Below are 20,836 nucleotides of genomic sequence, written 5' to 3'. Positions count from 1 at the left end.
GAAAACGCTCTGTTTATTCCACTATTTAAATTGGTTGTTGAATCCCAATCCTCTTTCTCACCAGGACCAGCAATAAAATCTATAAATTTAAAGAGATTAGATCCATGGTTTAGAAGTTTAAATATCAGAATCAGCACTTTGGTGATTGTAAGGATGGTCATAAACCCCTAATTTCCCATTTATAGTTTCAATTTTCAGTTCATGTATGGAGAAAAAGAGGGTAAAAAGAGCAGACTCAGTTTGGTGGGTAGGAGAGGACAACTACAAAGCAATCTAATTAAAGACAGAGGCCACACTGGGTTTTATTGAAAAGGGAATGAAAAAATAAGTTTGTTACGAGAAGGTAGGTTAAGATTTTCTGTAATCAATACTTTTTTCGCTTTAATTTTAAATTTTTAAAAATAGAATTTTTAAATTTTGGCTCTTCATAATTTATAAAATTTTAAGTTAATTTATGGTAAAATTGTATTTGGGCCTATGAAAATTGACAAGGTTCTGATTTAATCTTTTAAAATATTATAAAGATATAGATTATTAAAATGGTGAAATTACATTTTAACTCTCATAAAAATAGACAACTTAATTCAACCTCCCAAAAATTTCTAGCTTTATTTTTGAATTTAATCTCGCCTAATTTAAAAATTAAATTCTAATTAATAACACTATAAAGTAAGATATGCTTTATCAATTAAATTTTTATTTTTAAATATTAAAATATCACATATTCAAATTCAAGATTAATGGTATCATTGATGATCAAATCCACATCAGAAGATAACAATGATACATGGCTGTTTTGAAATTGTGCAAATTATATTTTAAATAGCTCAAGTTTAGTTTTAATGTTGAGTTTGGTATTTGAGGTTTTTTTTCTTTTTGTTTTGTGCGTGTTCTAATTAGGTAAATGTAATTTAGGCCTTTTATAATTTATAAAATTTTAAATTAGTAATGGTAAAATTGTACTTTGAACATCATAAAAATATAAACTATTAAAATGATGAAATTATATTTTTACTATAATAAAAATATACAATTTTATTCTGCCCCCACCCTCAAAATTGTAGGCTTCGTCAATGCATACATGTCAAACATTCATTGAATTATTTAATTTAAGCACCAAATTAAATATTAAAACTAAACTCAGATACTAATTTAAATTAAAAAAACTCAAATACCAAATAACATATTAACTCTTCTATATACTAAACCTTCCTCTCCTGTCATTCACGAACTTAAAGCTAAGCGTGCCCCACAAGTTAAACAAACCTCTTAACTATTTTAGTCCTTTTAAGTCGTCCCGAGTACATTTATATTAATATTGTTAGAACTCAAAATCAATGAATAAAATACAAGACAAAACAGTGACTGCTCCTTCAACTCAAACCACATAAATAATTATAATAATCATCTACCATGGTGTTTGATAAAAACAACAACATTGGTGTCCCAAAATAAGACAAATGTCTCTCCTACTTACCCCAACCAAACTCTTCTTCATTTTGTATTGAACACCATTTAGCAGTAAAACTGGAATAACCCCAAATCAACGGTCAACAAACAGTATAAATAACATTTCTTCATTTTGTAGACAAAGAGAGCAAAGCATTCAAAGTCTCTGTCTTTACCGTTGATAGAATTTGTATCCAAACCACAATAAATGTCACTTAATTTTAGTTGGCTGCCTCTGAATTAAGCAGCTCTCAACACATTTGTTTAATGTTTTTTTTATATGCATTTATAACCTACTTCTTCTAACTCTTTATTTTTCTCCTCTTTCTTCTTATCTCTTTTTTCAACGAATTCTAAATGTAAATAATGAAATCTTGAAGCTGAAAGGTTTTTGCCGTATACTAATTTTTGCTCACTGAAAAAAAACCCATCTTTCCTGGGAAATCTCTTGACTTTCTTCAACTTTCCTAGCAGAAATGATCCTTTAGCTTTCTGGGTTGTGTTAAAAAAAAACTTGTTTTGAGGTGTTGTGAAGAATGGGTAATATCATTTACAGGAGAAAGAAGGATAGCAAAGAAAATAATGGATCAAGAAGTAGGAGAATTGGGGGAAGGTCTCAGAGGAAAATGGCTGCAGAAGAAGAGCTTTTGCATAGACAAGCTTTGTCTATGGTTCTTCATCAGCACCAATTGTCTCAGAGATTTGATGGATCCATGTCCAGGAGAATTGGCTCTACCAGCTCTAGAAGACACACTGATCCATTAGCTAATAATGAAAAAAAGGTAGTTCTTTTTTTTACTGTTAATTATTATTGAATACCGATATTAAGTTACTTGGTGTGTTTCCAGCTTTTCATCTCTAATCATTGTGTTAATTACTGTTTTAGTTGACTGGATCTATGCTGAAAAAGTGAGGTTTTAATGATTGATTGTAGAACAAGAGTAAAATTTTGAGAGAAAAAATAAGATGCTAATCATGGTCCACTTCTTTTGCTTTTTCATTGAAAAAGGGAAAATATTTAACCGATTCACCGTGCTTTGAGCTTTATATCTTCAAAGTAGATTCCAAGTCTCTAATACAATTTAGTTTGAGAAGATAAAGATAGCTTCTTCTTTTTTTCTGCTTTATTTTATTTTAATCCAAATTCAAAGTTTAAAAAAGAGGTCTTTTGTTATGGTCAATTTAAAGGCAATCTGGAAACCATTCTTTATTTCTATTTGTGGAACATGCTCTCCTTGAAAGCTTGTGAAAAAGGTCAGTGATAAACTTAATGAAAGCTAAGTGATTTGTGATACTATTTTCATGTTATTTGCAGGTGGTGGAATCTCTTGAAAATATCAAGTTTAGAAGAGTTGTTCTGATACATGGAGAAGGGTTTGGAGCATGGTGTTGGTATAAAACAATTGCTCAGTTGGAGGAAGTGGGTCTTTTACCTACTGCGATGGATCTGACCGGTTCCGGTATTGATCTGACAGATACAAACACTGTCACTACATTAGCTGAATATTCAAAACCATTGATTCAATATCTAGAGGCCCTTCCCGAAGACGAGAAGGTAAGTGAGCATATTTGATATTCTCATGCATTTTATTCATCTGTTATGTTAATAATTTTGATTTCATGAACTATATGAAGGTTATTTTGGTGGGTCATAGCAGTGGAGGTGCTTGCCTTTCTTATGCATTGGAAAATTTCCCAGAAAAGATCTCCAAAGCAATCTTCCTTTGTGCTACAATGGTGTCTAATGGTCAGAGACCTTTCGATGTGTTTGCAGAAGAGGTATTTTTATCGATGCCTTGTTGCCGTTTCTTGTACATCAAGTAATTACATTAAGTCTATGTTACTTCAACTCTTCATTTTGTTGCAGCTTGGTTCTGCTGAACGTTTCATGCAAGAGTCAGAGTTTTTGATTTATGGAAACGGAAAAGATGAGCCACCTACAGGGTTCATGTTCGAGAAACAGCTAATGAAAGGGTTATATTTCAACCAATCGCCAACAAAGGTACTTTTACAGCCTTACAGGTCAAGAACATCATATCAGTGAACCTCGTAAATTTTGAATATCCATTCTTTTTTCCCTTTACAGGATCTCCACCATTCTGTAAGCTAGATGTTTAGGATTTATTGTCCTGTTTATTCATTTGTGGCAACAGAACAACAGTGATCGAAGTTGTATTGGAAAGAAGAGCACCATAAAATTAAATGTTTGAAGCTTTAGCTATGAAGTATGCATATTATGGCCATTTTTGGGCCAATCAATGTTGTATACGTCACTTCTGTTATTTGGTGTAGTCTTGCATTATGGTTAATGAAATCAAGTGCTGCAATCGTTTGCATGGACAACGTAACATGAAAGGAGTTATATCATTAGACTTTTTGAACAAGAGGCTACGAATATGATGTATGTCAAAACTCAAGATACCGCAGTTTCTGATGATTCGTGTTGGTTTTATTGGTGAATATTATGTTGCATTTTAACATGTTAATACCATGCTCGAGTCTAAATGTTGTGTGCATTTATAGAATCATATTATTCTAACATGATATTTGGTTTCTATTCCAGGATGTAGCTTTGGCCATGGTTACCATGAGACCTACTCCACTGGGTCCTATAATGGAGAAACTGTCACTGTCCCCCGAGAAGTACAGAAGCGGACGGCGGTTCTACATTCAGACATTGGATGACCGAGCTCTTTCACCGGATGTGCAAGAGAAACTAGTAAGAGAGAACCCACCAGAAGGAGTTTACAAGATTAAAGGGAGTGATCACTGCCCATTCTTCTCAAAGCCTCAGTCGCTTCACAAAATTTTAGTAGAAATTGTTCAGATTCCTTAGCTTAATTTCAATAAAGAAGAGAAAAGAAAAGGGACCATATTCTTTAACCTTTATTTCTATTTGTCTCACAGAACACAACTGTTGGTTCATTGTACGGCTCTTAAACTGTCATATGCCGTTCTTGTATGTACAACTACCTTTCTGTAATTATTTTTTTTCTTGCAGTAAAGAGAAAAGCTGTTATACACTTGCATCCTTGTAATTTACATTTTCTTCTAGCAATGCATTGGCTTCTTTTTTATTAAGAACCAATTAAGTACTACCTTAGTTGCTGTAAGTTGGAAGTTGTAGGTTATGCTTCAGCCTATAATATCATAAGACTTGGAGGGGTTTAGGAAATGTACCAAAAAAGTTATTAAGGTATTGAAGGACCTTGTACTATGCAATATTTACGAATTTAGGCCATTACTATAATTTGATATTTCTAATCCTCTGCTTTTCGAAATATGAATTTTCAATTTCGAGATCAACTTTTTTCTGATAATATTGTCAAATAGACTTGCATTTTAGAACATAAGATAATACAGCATATGAAAATAAGAAATATCCACTTATGGAAGATCCAGCTCCAGCCCATAGCTAAGGTCAGCATGGTTCATGGCAAAAGTAAACTTCTAAGCACCTTGGATCATACAACAACACCACCACCGATAATTTATCATCATTATTCTTTGATCCACACTTCTTTCCAAATGTAGACCACACACGATTGCTTGCTGATGCATGCTCTTTCCAGTCTAATAAGGTAATTAATCTAGCACCAGGTAAGGACTATTCAAGAACATGTTATGTAACAGACCCATCATCCTTCATATTATGAGCTGCTGGATGCCGATCAAAATGTCTATTGGAACCTGCTGAATGGTATCATCGATATGACATTCTAGGAATACTGCACGTGACATCAATACTGAATCAATCCATTACAGATAGACTAACCGTTTTCTGATGGAATTTTATGTCCACTGCTTCCACTAGGTACATTGCTTTTCATTTCTCCTTGGGTTAACTAAAAGACCATATGCAGAAGTGACATACATTAGCTTCCTTAGTTCTTGCAAATTCAATCATAACAACTTGATAAAACAACTGTATCCCAAACCTATAGATACTTCCAAGTACAGGATATTCATGTGCAGAAGCATTAATACCTTCGCTGGGATTACGGGAGGCCTGTGCAGATTGTAACACAGAGGGAGTCAAGCGCTCCTCACTAGCTTGTGGAACGTCAGAACGATGACGAGGGGCTCATACTCCATGATCAGGTCTATCCTTATTTCTTGTAACCTGAACCATGTAGTGCCTTTTTTATGAACTTGTTATCTGAAACACTTTTTGTATCAACATCACATTCCAGAGCAGCAATATCATTAGAGACATGACCAATCATACCCAATCATGAATTCGTAGGTCGCAGAGGTCTCTTGACATTGTCCAGACTCATAGTTTCAGTTTTCTGCCGGCCTGGACAGCTGCTGAATCGTTTCATTACTCAAAAGTATGCTTCTAATTAACTTTCCACCAGCCTCCTGTTGTTGACGTTGTCTCGCAGCAGTTGAACCACGTGAATTTGCTACAGAAGATGATGCACCTTGCTGTTCAGATTCACCCTCTGAGACCTAGGAAATATAAAACAAGAATCATAATTTGCATTCAGTAATTTGAAAGGGGAGGGGGGTGCAATTCAAAAACCAGCTGCCCAAGCACATATAAAACACATATCAATGAAGTAGAATAAAACTTGAATATAGTTAACAATGGATGAGTGAGTGGAAAGGAGACAAACAAAAGGCAAACATCTTTCATGAGGAGCAGGTCGATCTTTGGGTTTTAGAAGGATCTTTTTCTTCCAGAATCAGCAGAAAAAGTGATTCCAGTTACAAGACCATCAATGCCACGGACTGCAATTCAACTACCTAAGCAAAAATACGCGGGTAAACAAATGAAAAAGATAAGTTAAACGGGCAAGCTATTAAAATAGTCACTTTTGTTTACTTTAAGTTATATTTTAGTCACTTACGTCTGAGCCGTTAATTGCCTTTAACGGTGTAACGGTAAGCTGATGTGACACGTTAAATCATTATTTTAAATAAAAAATTTAGGTTAAATTATACAATTGATCCCCATATTTTTTCGTTTTGAACAATTTAAAATTTTTCTTTTATATTCTTTTAACTTTTTTTTTATTTTTATTTTATTCTCTTTTGCTTCTCTCTCTGTTTTTCTCTTTTCCTCATCTATTTTAAAGTAGCTTTTTTACGTTTTCTATTTGTTAAAACTAGTCTCTATGCTTCCCTGAAAGTGATTTCTGTCAATGAGGGTGTAAACGTACCCAAACCAAGGATCCAGATTCATAATCAATCTCACGATAACTTTTACTGCATCAACTTTAGAAGAGCCAACTTCATAAGACAATAAGCGCGGTGGATCTGGACCATAAACCACTTTGAAAGGAGAAGTACCAAATGCGGTATTTATATATAGCATATGTATTTGTGAAAAAGTAGTTTTAGGCTTAGTTTGGATGAGTAGTGCATTTATCTTCAGTGAAATTAGTTACTGTAGTGGTAAAGTGTGTATTTGAATTCAAATGCAATTGTAAGAGTGAGGTGAGAATAGAAAATAATTATTAAGAAAATTAGATTAGAAATATATATAATAGAAGTTTTAAAATTATTTTACTTGTACAAAATTATAAAAATATGTTAATTTATAAACTTATTTAATAAAATATTAAAATGTATCTTCCGATATCTTATTATAAATATTTTAATTAATTATATAATAAATTTAAATAATTTATTAGATAAAATGATAATTATTTTTATAGTTAGTTATTATTTTATAACAATGATAAATATTATTTTCACAAATAATAACATTACACTTGGATCAAATTTTGAAGTACCTAATAATTTTAATACAAAAATATAATGACATAACAAGTTTCATTAATATTAGAAATTAGGTTATGATACAAAATTTCTTTACATAGACGAATTCATTAAACTAGTCACAATGATTTCCCTTAACATTGCGGTTTCAAGGTCACCTTCATTGTTAGAAGAACTCGATTCACCTCTATCAAAATGGCCTGAAGAAACTGACATGTTGGGTATATTAGCCATTTTTTTAAATGTCAACCGACATAAAACCATATATATATATATATATATATATATATCATAATAAGCATCATTTAAAGATCACCATTATAACAAATACAAGCAAACATATATCTTAATATATCATGGTATATATACATCCACACCTTTGTTTACAAATATATATATACGTATGTATCTATGTATGGGATTGAATAAGTTAAAGCTTAAAGATACATTACATTACTACAAGCAAATTTACATTTTATCTGTCTGTAACACGGTGGTATAATCAGAAAAAAACATGTTGGGTTCTCCTTGCATGAAGTGTGCATGTCAGAGTCGAAGTACAAAGACAAAATCAATTCATATAGTTACTCGTTTAAATCGATTTAAATTCTAACAAAATTTCTCATTATTTTATGTATTCATATAAATATTTTTATTATTTTTATTGTATAATAATTTTAATTATTTATTGTGTCAAATTTTGAATAAATAAATTAACAATCTTTATATATATTTCAGGAAAAATCTTTATCTTTTAAAATAAATTTCTTAAAATCTATAAGTTTTTAATTATATATTTATTCATATAGTTACTCATGTAAAATTATTTATTTTATTGTCAAATTTTAAAACAAATGATAATCTAATCGTATAAAAAAAGAGGAAAGAGCGTCGATTAAAAAGAAAGAAAAGTAAAGGGCAAGAATGAAAATTGAATTGTTAAACGCAGTTTTAAATCTCCACTAGCCCTTAAAGTAGCAGTGGGAAAAATGAACTGCGTTGTGACGAGATTTTTTCACCGTTGTTATCCAAACAATGGGAAAAGCTGCAATTGCAAGATTAACCGAACAAATCTCACCGGAACGCAGGTTCGGTGGAATCCAAAGGCTGCCTAAATCATTATGGTATAAAAATATTTATCTTAAAAATATAAGATTTATATATTAGTGATAAATATTTATGTTATATAGGGTAAAAGTACAAGGGAGATTGCATTTCGGTTTTTTTTATTGAAAAAAAGTAAATTAACTTATATGCATTTTGAAATGTGCAAATTAGCTTCTTTGTTAAATTTTTGTTAAATGATGACGCGGAGCATGTTGAAAATTATTTTTATGGGTAAATTATGAAAATGGTCACTCAACTATGTCTTTCATTTTATTTTGATCACCCAAATTCGATTTAGTCACTAAACTTTTCTAAATTAAATATTTTAGTCACTCGAGCTTATGTGAATTTTTTTTGGTCTAGTAACAAAATTAATCTTATAATATTTATACATTCTATCAATTTGATCCTGAATATAAAAATTCAACAAATTTAGTTCTCAAAGTTTACAATTTTTTTCATTTTAGTTCTAATTCTAAAAAAATTAATAAATTTGACCCTCAATATTTATAAAAATTTTTAATTTAGTCCTAACTCTAAAATTTTAAAAAATATTTAAAAAAAATTCATTTTTAACCCTTTATAACCAATCGACTAACTAGTGATGACAGCGGGGTGAGGCGGTTTTTTGCCCACCCCACCCTAACTTGATGCTTTATTGCCATGCTCCAACCTTGACTTGACCTCGACTTTAAAAAAATTTAACTTGCTCCAGACCCGAAAATTTAAAAGGAACAAAAATATTCCTTTAATAAATTATTAAATTAAAAAGATAGAAAATGGGGGAAATGACCTTACAAGGGTGAAAAGGGTGACTAGTCTTGAGGAAGTAGAATGAGACTAGTAGTGATAAATTTTAGGGATTGTAAAAATTTAATTAATATTAAATATTTATAGAGGGTAATTTCGTAAATATCTCAAGGCAGGGTGGGTGATTTCATTCTAAACTCGACCAACTTGACTACTTTTAAAAATTAACCTACCCCGTCCCAACCCCCAACTTCAAAAAAAAAAAAACCTCAACAGGTCAAATTGGCCCAGTACTGTAACAGCCAAATTTTTAGTGGTGTCAGAAAACAGTAGTTCGAGACCACCAAATCCGGCGAGTAAGCTCTCAAATTTTATTATTTAATATTTACAAGTCAAATATGATTTTTTTTTTTAAATTTGAATTAGTAATTTATATCTTATAATGAATTATTAGGTTTGAGTGATAAAACCCTAGTTCAAGAGGTTTTGGAAAATAAGGTATCGGGACCTTGTTTCTATAAAACAAGCCGTAAATATTTTTATAAATATTTACAGAGTGTCATTAAGGAGGTATTAAAGTTTCATTGAAAAATTTAACCTTCCGATAGTTAATTAATTAAAAAGACTAAATTAAAAGGTGCAAAACTTGCTAATTATAATAATAAAGTGACTAAATCGCTTGATTAATAAATGAGGGAAGACTGAAGAAATAAATAAACCTAAATTTAAAGGATGAGGCGGCATAAGAGAAGAAAATAATAAAATAAAGCCATTTAATGGCAAAATGATAAATAAAATGAAATTAAAACACCCAAATTGAATTTTAAAAGGATTTCTAGACATTTCTTCTCCAATTTTGGTTCAAACACACTCTAGGAGAGCTCCTTGAGCTGGTTTTGCATATTTGCTTCATGTGAGTTCAATTTTTACCCGTTTCTTGTAATTTTTATGTTTTTGAGATTGTTACAATTGGGTCTAATTAAACCTTACCTTAGTTTTTGATTTTATTAAAAATTTTGGAAGTTCCCATTGATGAATATTAGATATTTTTGATGAATAACATGAATTTAGAGTTTTGATTATGTTGTATGATGATTTTATAAAGCGGTTTTGTTAAATATTGATTTTAGGATTAAATTGTTGAAATAATAAAAATACAAGGGTTTGTTGTGAAATTATTGCAAAATGGGTTGTATTGAATGCCATGAATATTCAGCTAGCATGGGTTTGCATAGAAAATGATTAATTTGCATGTTTTGGGCTCGGACTAAATTGAATAAAAGTAAAACTTTAGGGGCAATTTTGTAAAAATGTCAAAAATGACCAAATTGCATGAAATGAATTTTTTATTGTCTAAATTAGTATATTGAATGAAATTATTAATTTAGATCAAGATCGAGTGGAAAATCGAGAAAAATAGAAAATTATCAAAATGCCCCTGAATCTTAGTATTTCTGCAATTTAACCAGGTAAGTTCGTATGAATTGTATTCTATATAATTTTCATTAAAGTGAATACTAATTGGTGATTGGTAATATATATATGTTCTGTTGTTGGAATTGAATTATTGTTGGAAAAATTATTATTGAAATTAATGCTCAGTTTGGATTGAACGCGGGATTTGAGTACATTCGTGATTTGGAAAACTGACGGGATTGGAGGAAAATAACAGCAAATTACCGAAGTAAACCGAGGTTCAACATTTGTTGCGAACTCTCGTGTTTTACTTTCCGTTTAGCTCTTACGAGCTTCTGTTTAACTCATATGAGTTTCCATTCAGCTCTTTTGAGCTTCTGTTCAACTCTTATGAGTTTCTGTTCATCTCTTATGAGCTTCTGTTTAACTCATATGAGTTTCCATTCAGCTCTTTTGAGCTTCTGTTTAGCCCTTATGGGTTTTCGTTAAGCTTTTAAGAGCTTCTGTTCAACCTTTATAGGTTTCTGTTTAGCTCTCATGAGCTTCTGTTCAGCTTTCGAGCTTTTGTTAACGATGTACTTAAATCCGTAAGTCGTTCTTCGAAAGGTAAAATGTCGGAACTTGTGTTGAATGATATATGTATATGAAGAAATGGTAAGAGAATGATATGTATTATGATATGTATATATATATATATATATATATATATCAATATGTTGATATGTTGATACATGGAAATTATGTAAGTTGAGATGAGTAATAAACCCAAGTGTGACATGTTGAGATAATAAGATTATCGATGTTGAAATTATATGAAATATGTTCAAGTACGCTAACAAGTGTTGTTGTTTGATGCTTAGACAAGTGCCAAGCTATTGGTTGAATGGTAATATGTTTTGTAATGGCCCAAATTTCAGTGGTGTCGGAATAGTGATTTGAGATCGCTAAATCCAACATGTGAGTTTAGATATTAATAAGTAAAAGTTAGGTGTGATTTTAGAAATATTTTCGGATTAGTGAATTTTGCATATTAAAGGAAATTATTAGATAAATTGAGATAAAAACGAGGTATCAAGACCTCAGAATTAAAAATCGAGTCATAAATATTTTTATGAATATTAAAGGAGTGTAAATAAGTTAGTATTAAAGTTTCGTTAGGAAATTTTAACATTTTGGTAGTCAATTGAATGATAAGGACTAAATTGAAAAGGGTGCAAAACTTGCTAAAGTGATTAAATAGCTTAAGTGATGAATAAGGAGGGACTTAAGGCATAAATATACCAATATGGGATAGTTGAGGCGGCATAAGAAAGAAAGAAAATTCTGGAAAATTGATGTAATAAGGGAAAAATTGGAAATTTTGGAAAATTAACAAATAAAAATCTTAGTTAAGAGAGTTTCTAGGCAATTCTTCATATTTCTTAGCCTAAAACGCCATTGAAGAGTCCCTCCAAGCTGGTTTTTCATATATTTGAATCATGTAAGTTCAATTCTTGATTATTTCTTGTAATTTTTATGATTTTGTGACTTTTACAACTAGGTAGTTTTTGATTTTATGAAAGAAATTGAGAGTTCCTATGAATATGTGCTGGAAGTATATGATGATTTAGCATGGAATTAGAGCTTTACATTGTTTATATGTCGATTTTATTGAAAGAATTGAATAGAAAGTGAATGTTTGGGACCTAATAGTAAAAGAGTTTGAAGTTAGGGTTTTATGTGGAAATTCTGAATTTCAATAGTTGTGAAACTTATAATGTCTAGTTAAAGTACTAATTGAGAAAAAATTAGCTTAACTGAGGGGTTAATTGAGCAAGGACTGAATTGTATGAACTGTGAAATTTGGGGCAAAATGGAAACCAACATTTTGCACTAAAACAGTTTTGGACAACAGCAATAGTCTAACTTTGAAACATCACCAAAAATTTAATTAGAGGATGAATAAAATATGAAATTAAAGCTTATTAAGTCTAGTTTCTCATAGAAGAAACTGTGTAAGCAATGAAATTGTAAATCATGAGATATAATAAATTTTGTGAGATAAGGTTAGAATGATTTTGGGTTCCCCTGTTTTGACTTTAGAAAATCACCAAAAATTGAAGAAAAATAATTAGGGGCTTAAATTTATATTTTAAAATCCTGAATAAGTATATTTTTAAGAGAAACAAACGGGAACATCATCCAAATCTCGTACGATGAGATAATTAATTTTTAGTGAAGAAGGGTTGGAACTGTTAGATAGCAGAACAAAGGTGATTTTAAAGAATAAAATGTACTTATTGGCTAAACCAAAAAATTTGAAAATTTTATGGTAAGAAGATATGTGAGTCTAGTTTCAGGGAAAATTACCGGATCCTAATTTTGAGTTCTGCAGCTCAATATAAAAATAATTTAGTGACTATGACATGGATGGACAACATTGAATATACATAAGTAAATAGTGAAATTATAGATAATGTTACTTATAAGCGAGTTATAAACATTAAGGATGTGAAATAGAGTGAAGGTGAAGTCAATACTGATAAGTGAATGATTTTAGAATGATAGATCGAGGACCCGAAGCAAGTTGAGGAAAAGAAAAAGTAGCTAATTAGTCCCTAAACTTTCACATATTCTGCAAATCGACCCAGGTAAGTTCATATAGCTGAAATTTAATGATTAAATGTTAATTTCATGAATTATATAATGTATGATGACATATATTTGTTGATGAAATGAAAATAAAATGAAAATGCGAAAACCGAATAAAAGATCAAATTGAGCGGAACGTAGGATTTGAGTACTTCTGATCAGTGATAAGTGATAAGTGGTAGCTTTAGCTACACTTATCTGATCAGTGACAAGTGACAAGTGATAAATGTGATCTGTGTAAGACCGTGGCAGGGCTATGGCTTCGGAAAGTGATAAGTGATCATACGTAATACCATAGTTAAATTAGGGCAAAGTGGAAGTGAAGTACTCAATTTTCCGTAACCGTTCCCTAATTTGATTAAGGATGATAAGTGACAAATGGGCCCAAAAGAATTATAGTAAATGGATAAGTGATAGTGAGTTTATACAAGGGAACTCACCAATGATTGTGGTTGACAGGTGAACTTAGTAATGGTATATAATGTATAAGTGTATGAATGTTTGTAAGATTTATGTTTTATGCCTATGAACTTGCTAAGTTTCTATAAGCTTACTTGAGTGTATTCAATGTCTCTTGTAGATTGATGTGAAAATATACGGAGGATCGGATCAACACTGAGGATCACACTATCCAGATTATCTCCGGTAGCTTTTGTAAATTTCTTTTTGATTTACATGGCATGTATATGGTTTGATAATTACATAAATGTCAAAACTTGTTTAATGAATATGTATTAAAGTAAAGAGTGATGAATATGCTAAATGGTATAATTATAACAGAAGTATGATTTGGTATTAAATTGATTGAAATGGATTGGTTGGTTTGGATTGGTCTTGGTTTTAAAATTTGCAGGGAAGGTTGGACATTTATAAAGGGGTTATATTGAGTTCATTAAAATTTTTTTTGGGATTTTGTAAAAAATTTCCTATGGTTTTGATTTAATCCTGGTTAGGTCCCGAAGCATGTTTTGGGCTTTGGAGACCCATCTAAAAGACGTCATGACATGTTTTGGTAAATGAATAGTAATTAACTTGTAATAACGAAAAATTAATTCGGTAAACTCCGGTAATGCCTCGTACCCTATTCTGGCGACGAATACGGGTAAGGGGTATTACATGTTTAATTATAAGATGCATTGAAATGGTAAATGCTCAAATGAAAATATACTTGTGCTTATGAAAGAGTGGTAAGTTTTAAGTGATACAATTTCTTATGAAATGGTTTATTATGTGATTAATTTGAAAAAGGCTATGTTTGCATGCACTAGCTTATGACTATGGTGGTATGATATGCTTATGACTTGTGTGTTATGCATATGGAATGGGTGTGGTAAGTAAAGAAATACAAATGAGAATGAAGAAATTTGGAAGAGTATGAAGTTGTTTAAAACTCTACTATACTTGGGATAATATGTATAAGAGATGTTATGGATTTACTCATTTTATGAGTTGTTGAATATGGTTTCTTGAATTGTGTGACATCAGTAAATGTTTATTCTTGATAAGTGTAAATTTCATAATGAAATGGATTGATAGAATTAAAGTTTATATGACCTTACTAAGCATTCATTGCTTACGTATTTGTTTTTCTTTACTTTCCAGATGACTGGAAGCTCAATTGGGTTGAAAGCTTGTCGGAGTTATATTACACTGTCTATCTGTTCTATCGGTACTTTCGAATGTTTTGATTTTGGTTATAATGGCATGTATAGGTATTTTGTTTAATGTTGGCTATATATGTAATTTGTTGAGATTTGCCACTTATTTTGACTTGTTTTGGATGCCTAATTATGACTTGTTGATATGTATAAAATTGATTGTAGGTTGACACAAAATTGAGTAAGAAATATGGCTTGTAAAGTAGCCTATTTTTGTCCACACCGGTAGAGACACGGGTGTGTGTCTCAATCGTGTATGACACACGGCTAGGTGACATGGCCGTGTGTCCCCTGTATCTTTTAAGAATGTAAGTCAGTATGCTCACATGACCTAGCACATAAGCGTGTGACTTGGCCGTGTGACCCAAGTCAGTATACCCACACAAGCACAGACACGGGCTGAGACACGGCCGTGTGTCCCTATTTCAAATGCCCACACGACCTGAGGCACGGGCGTGTCTCCTGATCGTGTCTTGGCCACACAGCCGTGACCCCTGCAGTGTTGAAAATTTTAAATATTTCTGAAAAATTTTCTGAGTTTTCGATTTAGTCCCGATTTGTTTCTGATGCTTTTGGGCCTCGAGGGCTCGTATAAGGGACAATATGTATGAATTTGATTGGTTTTTTGACATGAATGCTATATGATATGAAATGTTTGCATTTTTGTCTATTTAATTTGTAAACTTCGGTAATGCTCTGTAACCTTGTTCTGGTGACAGATTCGGGTTAGGGGTGTTACAAGAACCTTTCGAATTTGGGTTTTTTTGTCATCCTTACGGCTAATCCATATGAGATATTCAAATAAGAAAAAAATACCTCTTTCAAGTCATTTGCAAATGAACTCTAAAATGTTGGGATAAAACACAAAAAAAAAAATAAAGATGTTAAAAACGTTATCTGTTTGGGTAGTAATGCAGCCAATTATTCCAGATAGATTCCAAATTAATTGGTTGGTCTAGTGTGAAGCCTAAACTATAGTAAAAAAATTATTGCAAGCGACTTGAAAGAGGATGTTCTTTTTCTTATTTGAATATATCACATGGGTTAGTCGATGGGTTATAAATGGTTAAAAATGATTTTTTAAAAAAATAATATTTTAAAATTTTTAGAGTTAGGACTAAATTGACAAATTTTGTAAATGTTAAAGGCCAAATTTATTAATTTTTTAGAATTAGAGCTAAAACACAAAATTTGTAAACATTGAGAGCTAAGTTTGTTTATTTTTTTATATTTAGGATTAAATTGATAGAATATGTAAACATTAGGGGCTAATTTTGTTACAAAACCAATAAAAAACCCACATCAATTTAGAGTGACTAAACAAAAAATTAATAGTTAAGTGATAAAATAAAACGAAAGACTTAGTTGAATGATCATTTTCATAGTTTACCCGTAAAAAATAATTTTCACCATGTTCCACATTATTTAATAGAAAATTTTAACGAAGAGACTAATTTACACGTTTCAAAATGTATAAAGACTAATTTACTCGAACTAAAATGCAATACGTCTCTAAATAAATTTTTTTAATACTTTTACCTATATTGCATTTATATTTTATTCAAAAATAAGGAAAGGCAAAGGTACTAAATAATGGTAAGAAACGCAAGGTAGAAATTAATTACGTTACGGTAATTTTTTTATTAATTTAGATAATTTGAATTTTGAAATATTTTGTTTGAACTAGTAAAACAAGACAAGCCGCAGCAGTAAATGCTGTAGAACTAACCTTTGATGGCAAATATTGAGCGGAGAACATAAATGGTAAGTTATACGAAATAACATATACCATGTTGAATTGAGAATTATTTCTTTTAGGCTTAGTGATAATTGTTAAATTTTAAATATTTTAATTTATAAATTATTGATGTTTTATAATATTAAAAACATATATTTTATTTTTAAAATAATAAAAAAATAGGAGTAAATAACACAATTACCATGTGTTGTCGCAAAAAGTGTACCACATGTCACCTACGACCTAAGACATTGTAATATATAATGGCTGACATACTTTTTGAGCCCGAAAGAAAGATATTCACTGGCATTGCTCGTTTTAACTCTGGCTTTATGCAGTTGAAAATTACAAATAAAATTCCTTCAAAGAAAAAAAAGGAACTTACAATAAAATTTTCAACAAAAACAATTACAAAAAAATCTGCAACAATTTTCATTGCAAGGAAAATTGCTACTTCAAGTGGAATCATAAATTCACTCTATTGAAATTATACGTCCCGTCTTGTGCTGATATGTAGATTCCTAAGATCCAAACAAGTACTCCATGACTTTGTTCCCTAGTGATTTTGTAGGGCTAGCCATAACACCTTCCGACTGTCGTGCATTGGCATTGCCGTTTTGAAGATAGTACGGTCGAGGTGGCCTGAAATTGTTACACTCTGATGTTCTACTTGATGCCGGAGTCAAAGTCATGAAGCCCTGATGATTCAATCTTTCATTTAATGCCTCGCGTTGCATTTGATCCACTGGCTCCACACCAACCATTAGTACTCCATTAATTTGCATTCCATTCCTGCCAAGAGCCCGTTGAGCCTCGGATCGTTTCTACACCAAATAGAAAGCAATCATTGTCATGTATTGGTTTTAACATTAGCATGTATGACTTCATCTCCCTCCAATTCTGTTAATCCACAAGAGTCAAAAGACTTTCACATACAACACTGAGTATATTTCAGAACAGATGACACAAGACTAAACATAAAGATGGGATAAAAAGAACACAGCCTAATTGTTAACAAACATATCATTCCAATCAACTACTTTTTAAATTAATCTCGGACTCTTTTTTGTTTCTTGTACAAATAAAGAAAATGGCACGAACAAAACAGATTGGTATAAGGGAATTAAAAAGAGAGATAACCAGGGTACATAATACTTCTCACAAAAGAACTTGACAACTATCACTAAACAACATTAAGAGGAAGGAAATAGGAAGACGGAGAGAGAAGATTCACCGAATAAAGAATGTGGATCCAGTTAGCATCTCTTGGCCCAGGAACATGTTTCAATATCACACCACACTTTTCAAACTCTCGCAAAACTAAATTTGTATCAGCAGGAGAAAATCTGGAAAGAAAGCAAATGTTAAAGCCAATGGGGTCTTGCATACATATAACATTAAAACAACACCATCAGTTTAACCCTAAATGTTTAGGTTCGACACTTTGTTTTACTAGACAAACATGCTATGATAAATGTCATCACCAAGAAGGAAAATGTTAAAATTTAAGGCTGATTTATCAGAAGGTTCTATATTGTGGAGAGTGGATCAAACAAACAGATAGAAGATTTCAGGCTGCACTATTGAACATTGAGAAATCTAGCAAGAAGTTTCCATTTTTCAACAAGTAGACAAAACAACGCCAGCAATTATTCAAAACATTTAAGCGGATAGCATCAAAATAATTATGTTTTTAACCTGACACATAAAGGTATGAAATTTTAGAAAACTGAATAAGGATAAAATAGGAATGCAGATAAATGTCCAGTGAAATAATAAAAGCAAAAGTTACGTCAGAAAAATGAGGCCACATTACAGGAAAAAACACTACTGCTTGCTAGAAGACAACATGACAATATATCAACTATTAAGTAGAACATGAAAGTATGGACTATGGAGCATACCCATAAACAGTAACCCATTCTTCCTCATCTAGATTTGCTGTAGGTACGGAGTTCCTCTGTATCTCTGGCCTAGCAACTGCCCTCGGAGGTGGAAGTGTGATCAATGCACCAGGCTGAGCCATGCCCTCAACGGGAGAGCCCTTTCCCTTGTCATCTTGCTCACTACTACTTGCCTTGGGTGACCACCAACTCGAACTCCCTGGGCTCTGCTGATTCGACTGCCCATTAAGTACTGCAAATGAAGTGCTAGCCCTTGACTTGTTCGTTGCTGGAGTAGAGAAGTCACGTCCAGAACTTCGGACTGGAGTTCTTGGATCTGACTTGATTTCAGAAGATATAGGATAATCCAATGCTCCAGATTCAGGTGAAAAATCCACACGGTCCTCCAAGGTGTACATAGGAGGAGGCGGAAGATCTGAGCCTCTGAAATTGTCTCGCCATAAAGCCGAGACGGCTGCTGCTTGACCTGGACTAGAGAAATTCCCTTTCCGGGCAGAGATTGGTGATGCCAAGTCTTGGAAAAACAATGACTGCCTTCCTGATTTTGGAGTTCTATGAACCACAGTGCTCATTTCTTTCTAGATTATGAACTCTTAATAAAGATTCATCTACACAAAGTTACAAATAATGTCATTAGCTTTATCAAAACCTGATGAACCATGTTCACAAGAGCTTGATGTATCAAAACCACAGTGCTCATTTATTTCCAAAGTATGAACACTTAATAAAGAGTCCTATATACAAATCATATCATCAGCTTTATAAAAACCTGATGTACCAACTTATACAACATCAATTTTCAATAAGATCTAAAACCCCCAATTTTAAGATGATCAATAGAATGTTTAACATTCAACAATAATAACTTCAATAGTTTAGTTAACTAAAGCTGATTCTTTTGTACCTTGTTTTCTTCTCTTGGATTTGTTTCTATTAAATAGTCCAAACAGATTATCAGATCAATCAATAGCTTAACCTTACAAATTTTTCTCCAGATATTAGCCAATGAACCACTTTCGTAGCTCAATTCCCTTAACAAACCATTTCATTGACACTATAGATGTATATATAAACAGAATTAAACAAAGAAAAGAGATAGAACCTTTGAGTTGAGCTCCGTTTGGATTACCCTTCCAAATTGGAAAGCTGAAGAACAAAAATCTTCTCAGCAACAATTCTAATTTTTGAAACACTAAATCTTAGATCCTCTTCAGAATTTGTGTTTTGATTCAGCTTAAATCACGTAAAAGAAAAAAAAAACTTTATTTTTCGCTTGTTTTCGCATTACAGTTTTTTTCCCCTAAGACCAGACAATTTCGGGTAAACGTACCGGAGAAGTCCCTGTACTTGTGGCGGATTGCATTTCGGCTTCTCCACGGAATAAATGGGCAAATTAACCCATATACATTTCAAAACATGAAAATTAACTCTTCCGTTAAATTTTATCTGATAAATGATAATGTAGAACATCAATTTAAATAATTAATTATCAATTTGATACCTGAGCTATAATTAAAATATTATTTTAATTTTTAATATTTTCTTAATAGTAATTCTAAAAATAAAAATCTTTAAAAATATATAAATTATTAAAAATATTAAAATTATATTAAAACACTTTTATAAATAAAAATTCTAAAATTTAAAATACATATGTAAAAATCTAAAAAGAAATTAAAAAAATTTAATATCAAACTTTCCAATCGAAACCAGACACCATCGTTTTTTTTACATGATTTTTTTTCCTTATTCTAGAAACCCCCCAAAAAAAAAAAAAAAAAAAATATATATATATATATATATTGTAGTGGAACAACCAAATGGGAAGGGTAACATCTTGGAAGAGAAGTAGAAAACCCATCAAGAATCAAATGAGGGGTTTTAGAGTATTAATTTTCTTGGAGCTCTTCGTAAAGGACTTTTTTGATGGACCAGCTCAACATGGTGATTAAGTTTAATTTTTATGGTTTTCATTTGACATAATACATCAATGAGTGTGAATTAAAAAAAAACTCACTAAATTACATTACATTGAAATGAACACAAATACCATTTACTATATCTAAATGGAATACTTTTAAAACTTCTTTTGACGGACTATCATAAATCAGTAAATCTTTCTTCTCATTAAATGATATTTTAACTAGACAATTAGTAACTCGATTATTTTCTTGAGACATATTTTAGAATTTAATGATTTTCATGTATCAAAATCTAATGAATCTGTCTAATCAAAGTAAAACTTGAAACTGCCAATGAACTATTTTACATACCTTTAATCATCTGTGAATTGTCAAAATGAATCATTATTTTATTATAACTGTACCGTTGAAGAAAGGGAATTTGTGTGAATATTTGAACAAAGATATTTTGCCATGTTGTTGACTCCAGCTGCCATACTATTGTTGGGTTTCCTTTCTTAAATTTAAAACACCCCAAAAGCTTTTATGGAA

The 20,836-nt window shown here is 31.4% G+C and overlaps 2 protein-coding genes across 4 annotated transcripts; one reads left to right on the top strand and one right to left on the bottom strand.

Moving 5' to 3' along the window:
• The first annotated feature begins 1,598 nt into the window (after positions 1 to 1,598).
• On the top strand, positions 1,599 to 4,472 carry LOC105777511 (putative methylesterase 14, chloroplastic). Its single transcript, XM_012600826.2, has 5 exons — positions 1,599 to 2,231; positions 2,765 to 3,004; positions 3,085 to 3,228; positions 3,317 to 3,451; positions 4,013 to 4,472. Exons 1-5 carry the CDS (start codon positions 1,986 to 1,988, stop codon positions 4,283 to 4,285), a joined length of 1,038 nt encoding a protein of 345 aa, XP_012456280.1. The 5' UTR covers positions 1,599 to 1,985; the 3' UTR covers positions 4,286 to 4,472.
• A 12,283-nt stretch (positions 4,473 to 16,755) lies between these two features.
• Positions 16,756 to 19,824, bottom strand: LOC105778082 (nuclear pore complex protein NUP35). Of its 3 annotated transcripts, none has more exons than XM_052621556.1 (5): positions 19,714 to 19,824; positions 19,486 to 19,529; positions 18,384 to 18,991; positions 17,714 to 17,825; positions 16,756 to 17,303 (listed from the first exon to the last, which is right to left on the bottom strand). In XM_052621556.1, the coding sequence occupies exons 3-5, from the start codon at positions 18,953 to 18,955 to the stop codon at positions 17,001 to 17,003; spliced, it is 987 nt and encodes a 328-aa protein (XP_052477516.1). In that variant the 5' UTR covers positions 18,956 to 18,991; positions 19,486 to 19,529; positions 19,714 to 19,824; the 3' UTR covers positions 16,756 to 17,000. The 3 variants fall into 3 exon arrangements, with proteins under 3 accessions (XP_052477516.1, XP_052477517.1, XP_012457123.1); XM_052621557.1 differs by having other exon boundaries at positions 19,486 to 19,560; positions 19,714 to 19,764; XM_012601669.2 differs by having other exon boundaries at positions 19,486 to 19,768.
• Between the last annotated feature and the right edge of the window lie 1,012 nt (positions 19,825 to 20,836).

Source organism: Gossypium raimondii, chromosome 10 (assembly GCF_025698545.1).
Source record: "Gossypium raimondii isolate GPD5lz chromosome 10, ASM2569854v1, whole genome shotgun sequence".
Classification (NCBI taxonomy): domain Eukaryota; kingdom Viridiplantae; phylum Streptophyta; class Magnoliopsida; order Malvales; family Malvaceae; genus Gossypium; species Gossypium raimondii.
This window is presented reverse-complemented; position numbering and strand designations above follow the sequence as displayed.

Bases quoted from the DNA above. Each gene is read 5' to 3' on its own strand.
- LOC105777511 (XM_012600826.2), top strand. From the start codon at position 1,986: ATGGGTAATATCATTTACAGGAGAAAGAAGGATAGCAAAGAAAATAAT. The intron at 2,232-2,764 runs GTAGTTCTTTTT...TGTTATTTGCAG, and splicing joins TAGCTAATAATGAAAAAAAG to GTGGTGGAATCTCTTGAAAA. The intron at 3,005-3,084 runs GTAAGTGAGCAT...AACTATATGAAG, and splicing joins CCCTTCCCGAAGACGAGAAG to GTTATTTTGGTGGGTCATAG.
- LOC105778082 (XM_052621556.1), bottom strand. From the start codon at position 18,955: ATGAGCACTGTGGTTCATAGAACTCCAAAATCAGGAAGGCAGTCATTG. The intron at 17,826-18,383 runs GTATGCTCCATA...CTTTCTTTCCAG, and splicing joins GAATGGGTTACTGTTTATGG to ATTTTCTCCTGCTGATACAA. The intron at 17,304-17,713 runs GTGAATCTTCTC...TATTTGGTGTAG, and splicing joins GGATCCACATTCTTTATTCG to AAACGATCCGAGGCTCAACG.